The sequence below is a fragment of the Etheostoma spectabile genome, unplaced genomic scaffold (genome assembly GCF_008692095.1).
Source record: "Etheostoma spectabile isolate EspeVRDwgs_2016 unplaced genomic scaffold, UIUC_Espe_1.0 scaffold272, whole genome shotgun sequence".
Classification (NCBI taxonomy): Eukaryota; Metazoa; Chordata; class Actinopteri; order Perciformes; family Percidae; genus Etheostoma; species Etheostoma spectabile.
Window position 1 is genome coordinate 1,688,314 of NW_022605576.1, and position 5,671 is coordinate 1,693,984.

At 39.2% G+C, this 5,671-nt stretch overlaps 2 protein-coding genes across 4 annotated transcripts in view; both read right to left on the reverse strand.

The window, feature by feature from the left end:
* Positions 1-1,567, reverse strand: part of rgs9bp (regulator of G protein signaling 9 binding protein) — an 8,210-nt gene extending 6,643 nt beyond the window's left edge. Inside the window, exon 1 of the mRNA XM_032510825.1 lies at positions 1,050-1,567. Within this exon, the coding sequence (XP_032366716.1) occupies positions 1,050-1,145 (96 nt within the window). The 5' untranslated portion in view covers positions 1,146-1,567. The remainder of the gene's footprint in view (positions 1-1,049) is intronic.
* A 696-nt stretch (positions 1,568-2,263) lies between these two features.
* The window catches only part of zgc:56231 (kinesin-like protein KIF20A), a 9,637-nt gene continuing 6,229 nt past the window's right edge, over positions 2,264-5,671 (reverse strand). For 2 of the 3 annotated variants that reach the window (XM_032510822.1, XM_032510823.1), the window contains exons 13-18: positions 5,362-5,501; positions 3,919-4,084; positions 3,096-3,204; positions 2,864-2,937; positions 2,654-2,773; positions 2,264-2,495 (exon numbers count right to left, since the gene is read on the reverse strand). In XM_032510822.1, the coding sequence (XP_032366713.1) occupies positions 2,280-2,495; positions 2,654-2,773; positions 2,864-2,937; positions 3,096-3,204; positions 3,919-4,084; positions 5,362-5,501 (825 nt within the window). In that variant the 3' untranslated portion in view covers positions 2,264-2,279. Of the gene's footprint in view, positions 2,501-2,642; positions 2,774-2,863; positions 2,938-3,095; positions 3,205-3,918; positions 4,085-5,361; positions 5,502-5,671 lie in introns of all 3 variants that reach the window. The other variant, XM_032510824.1, reaches the window with a different exon arrangement.

Here is a 5,671-nt window from a genome sequence, read left to right on the forward strand (position 1 = left end):
GAATGATTTTCTGTAGCGGTCCGTGTTACCCAGGAGGAAGTGGGTACTCTCCTATATATTCTAGTAGCTTCTTGGCTGATAGGTGGGTAAACCACTGAAAAAGAGCCGGGTACCCTGGATACCCTCCACCACACCACTCCCAACGCGGTATTTTATTAATAGGCATTAGCTTAGCGCTGGAGGATTAGCAGGAGTGGTTTCAATGAAAAATATTACAATTAATCCCATTATCATTGATCTATTCCTAGATAAGCCAAAGCAACCTTGTGCAGTGAGAGCGTGGACAGATGACAGGGAACATGATAACAAGTATGTTATATTATTTGATGTGTGTACTGTATGCATTAATTGGCCTTTTTACTTTTCCATGCAGTATACTCAAACGATACTGTGTGCTTGTTATAAGTGCAAGCTAACTTCATAGCAAGAAAATATGTATAAACATGAAGCAAAATGTGATCGTGGACCAAATACTTTTTTCTCACTGTGCAAAAAAATATATATCATAACTATTATAGTGAATTATAGTTTGAACAACTATATGTATGTCAATAACTGCGAGAAATTGCCAGGCATGGCTATTATCTGACACAGATACAGATCGGCCACTAAGATGCAGTGGACCAAGAAAAAGATCTTTCCAGAGTGCTTTTTTAGCCACGGGGGGGGGTATATGATGTTCTGTATATGTTTAGTCTGTGAAATATTAACACAAGAGTTAAAAACATAGACACTAGTGAAGATGGAATATTTGATGATGCATGACACATTTAACTTTTTGTATAGGTCTACACTCTGTTGCAATATTGAACTGCCATTTTATGAAAAGAAGGTCCCAAATATTGGCGAATAAAATCAGATTTATATTGAAAAATACTTTTTCAACCTGTCATTTTCAGACATGTATTAGACGGCAACCTGCACCTGCTTATTCAATTGTAAAATTTAGCAACAGACAAAGTATATTCATAGTAGAACTACACCCAACCATTTATGTGCTGAATAGTTCTAGCATTAAAGGGAAACCGGTAAAACATGGAGCAGCTTACCTTTATCAGAGAATCCACCTGAGCCTTTCCATCGACCAAAGCCTTTTCTGGGCCTACTGTGCAATCATCGCCTACTTTGTTATTTACAAGTGGCATGAGGATGGCTTGTCCAGAGTCTCGGACTCTGCCACAGCAGGTAGGTTTGGACCCAGCTGTCCTTCACTTCTCCGGCTGCTCCTCTTCTTCTTCCCCTGAAAGACGCTTCATTCGACGGCTGAGGGGTGAGACAGACTCAGTCCCAAAGCTGCATGATGTACAGATTCCACTCCAATGGCTGAATTACTCGTGCTAAAAAAATGCTTTGGAAGCTAAAAACAATGTCCCACAAACAGCCAGAAGTGGGAATGTCAAAGTAATGAGGAGGGGAAAGTAATAAACTGATGCAACTGTTAAGCAAGGTGCTAATCCTGCGATTGACCCCTTTGCACTGATGCAGGCCAAGGCGAACGGCTAATCTTATTAAGCATCACTGAGAGCAGAGCGATAGAAGAGCAGCTGGATATGTCTGCACCACAATGGCCCTTTCACCAACTGAGACGAGGCTGCGCGCTGTTACCAGCCGCCACACACGCCCCCATACACCTTATTCACTCAAGTGCACATGCTACATAATACATTTATCAGCATGGTGGACACATAACATGTTTAAGATGAATGCGTTTTACAGGAAAGTAAAAGCTATTAAGCAAATAAAGTGACTCACGCAATGAATTATACATTCTTTATGCCGTCAGGGTCTTTTGTCGTTGACGTGCCCTCAGGGTCAATGTACTCCTACCCCAGCGTGACATTTCTATAGCAGTGCATGTATGCATGTATAACACGGGTTCTATGAGAAAACAGGACAATGAAACCTTATACAGTATGTGTACGCATGTGGCCATGAAATGACATTCCATCAGTTAGAATTAGTCATCCAAAAATTAAATTCATATATTAAGATAAATGACTTCATGCGTAGAAGCATTGAGTGATCTCATTTTATTAATAAAAAACATAAAAATGCCATCATAATACACCCACTGCACCTGAAATAAAAAAACTCACGCCTGCGTTTCCGTTCCAGGTGTCCTAAAACGGGCCATGTTAAGTTTTTAACCCTTGCGTTGTCCTTCAGGTCCCAGAGACCAGTCCTGTGTTCAATCGTATTCGAGTCCCCTTAACACGAAGGACAACACAAGGGTTAAAACCAAAAGGAATCCCCGTCCGTCAGCCCACACGCTGGGCCCGTCAGTGGGGTACCGGCCGGACGGTTTTCCGGAGCGTTCGGCCGGCTGAACTCTTCCGTGGAGAAGTCACGGCCTCCCTGAGGTTGGCGAGCAGACCTCGCTTGGTTTTGGGCTTCACAGGGGACTTGTGGGAGAGCTTGGCAACTTCCGCCTTTAGTGAGTCAATCTCCCGGTCCTTCTCAACGGTCTGCCGTATGATGTCATCCATAGATTTTGTCTTGATGGAGGGAAAAATAAATGGAACATTCAAAGCCCAAACAATTTCCATCCTGGTGAAGTCCTGTTAGTCTGGATCCAGTCAGCTCAAGTTCTATTAACACCACTTTAAGAATGATTTGCCAAACTTTGGATGTTCCTACTGTGAAGTCATCTCACCTGATCATCGCCCCGTCTCTGTAAGAGCTCCAGATCAGCCGATTTCTCCAGGAAGCCATCTCTGATCTTCTCGAGCGTTTCACTGACCTCCATCAGCCTCGTCTCTAGGGACAAAATCAACTGAACCGAAACAGCAAAAGTTGAGCTGAGCATGTGGTCGCACAACCAGACGTTTTAAATGGAGATCCCACATTTAAATGTCCTCGTTACCTGTTGTTTATCCTCACATATCCTCTCTAAGGTACATTTTTCTTTGTAAAGCTGTTTGCATTGGTCCTCGCCTGTGGGGGGGAAAATGAGAAATTAAAAGATACCTAAAATGATAAATAAATGCAGAGAAGGAAATAAGCTGAAGCAATGGTTCTCTTAAAGAGTAAGGGAATGTTCTTCTTTTGAACCACTGGTTTAAAACTAAAAAGTTGTCTATATTCATAGAACCAACCTTCTGTCGCGTTAGTCTGGCAGGACCGGTCCACTGTTGGACGGGCACGCACTCCTCCGTCCACACTGGACATTAAGGTCTCCAGCTCGGACACTTTACGATTCAGCGCCTACGCATTCAGTGAGAGACAAGCCAAAACTGACTGCTTGGTTTGGTGACTTAACACCAGATTACCATGAAGCCAATTCCACCATTTACAATTCAATAACTGAATGAAGCTTTTGGGATTTGAACGGCGTACGATTGCATTACAGTTCTTGTTAAAACCCATCAACCCAAATGTCGTCCTGGGGTCAAATTTGTACGGAAGAGGATTGGGGCCACTGGTGTAAAATGTATGAGAGTTCTGACTTTATTCTAAAAAATAAAAAAAAGTCAGAATTATGACTTTAATCTCAGAATTATGACTATTTGTAATTCTGAGAATAAAGTCAGAACTCACATACATTTTTCACCAGTGGCCCCAATCCTCTTCCGTAGACTCATGTCCAAGTTTTTTTTTTTTTTTTTTTTTTTTTTTTTTTTTAATATCAGAAATACGGAGGCAAAAAATGTCTAACAAGGCAAAAAAAAAATTGGGGGCTGAAAAAAAAAAAAAAAAAAAAAAGAAGAAAAAAAAGAAATTGAAAAAGTGACAAAAACTACAAAAAAAAAACACTGGACGTAAGTGTCAAAAACTTTGGAAAAAACAGCTAAAATGTCAGAAAAGTGACAAAACGCAACCAAAGGGGACGAAGACATTGGTGGGGAAAAAAAACAAAAAAAAACACAAGGGTTAAAACCAGCTTTTTCACACCCGTTACCAGCTGACTACATGACGTACCTCCACTCTCTCCTGTTCAGCGATGAACTCGTCCAGCGGGACGTAGTCATCCTCCAGGTGGTTCATGGCACTCTGGTAGGCATGCTCTTTGAACGCATCCTTGTACATCTCAAACGTGTTCTCCAGCTTTTCTTGGTAGCTCTCCTTCAGCTCCTCTACCTGTCGACTAAGCGTCAGAGCACACCTTATTCACCGGGTTTGGTTTCATGGTGACGTTAAGGGTTACCTGGGACGTTGTGTCTGATCCTGCCCTGACCATGGTTGTAACAATAGTATCAATGCACTGAGCAAAATTGAAATCCCAAAAATGAAAGCATACAATACCAGATATCTGCATTACATATAATAATTTATATAAAACCAATTATTTATTAAATCAACACTCATTATACATGCTGTATTGTTCCTTCATACTTCCATACATTACTTATTGTTTGGAGATATGGGGAAACACTTACAAAACCAAGACTGAACCTATATTCATTCTTCAAAAGAGAGCCTTAAGAATTGTAAATAAAACCACTTATAGAGCACCAACTATTATTATTATTATTATTAAATTAAAAGCACTAAAATTCAGAGATATTGTTGACTTTAAAACTGCACAAATTATGTACAAAATAAATAATCATCAGCTGTCGAACAGTGTCCAAGGGATGTTCCAAATAAGAGAGAGCAAACATCATTTAAGAGGAATATTTTTATATAAAACGAAACCTATAAGAACAAATGCTAAATATCACTGCATCTCAACTAAAGGAGTTGAAAGAGATGAAATCTTCTATAACAAGAGATTATTTAAAATTAATATATTAAATAGATACAAAAAGGACTTAAAGTGATGGTATTGTAGTAGACTGTATGGTTTCTTGGCATTTATATGCTGGTATGTCTATATACTAATATATTTATATGCTGGTATGTCTATATACTAATATATTTATATACCGATATGTCGATATACACTGGTATGTCTATCTGCTAATATATCTACATACTCTATATACTAAGTCTAGTATGGCTGTGTTATTTAATCTGCTATAGATAGATGGTATAGAAAGTAGAAGAAAGGGAAGGAAAAAAAAAAAGGGGTTTAAATGTGCATCTGTGTCTATGATGTGTAAATAATAATGTGTAAATAACTGAAGCATAAGATTTACTAAAGGATAGAAGTAGAGAAAGGGGGTCGGACTTGATAAGTTGTTTATCAACTTCTTCCCACTCCTTTTGAAGATGGAAAATTTTTGTTCTGTTTGAATGACTTTCAATTTTGGAAGACTGTGCTAAGTACGTGACCTTATTTATCTGTCATTTTAATTATATATGTGTGCAGGAATGCGTGTATATAAATTTTATTTTAGAGTTGTTTTTTGTTCAAATAAACTATTAAAACTAAATTACTAGCTTTCTCTTGCAAATGTATAAAAAAAAAAAAACACGTACGTGCGGAGCTCTTCGCTCTCCATGAGCTGCTGGAACATGGCATTTCCCATTTCCTTCCGAATCTCCGCTTCCTGAACAAGGCGTCTTCTTCTCTCAGCCAGGAGTTTTGTTCGCAGACTCTCAATCATATTTACGAGCTCCTAGGAGCGGTAAAGTACAACATTACACATCAGACATGTCAGCATTAATAAGAATATGTATTTCACTCAACCCAACCGTGCTGCCACTTGTCTCTATTGTGTAGTATTTTTTTTCCCCCCCTAATGTCTGTATTAGATTTGTATTTATCAATGGGATTTGAAGAGTTTTA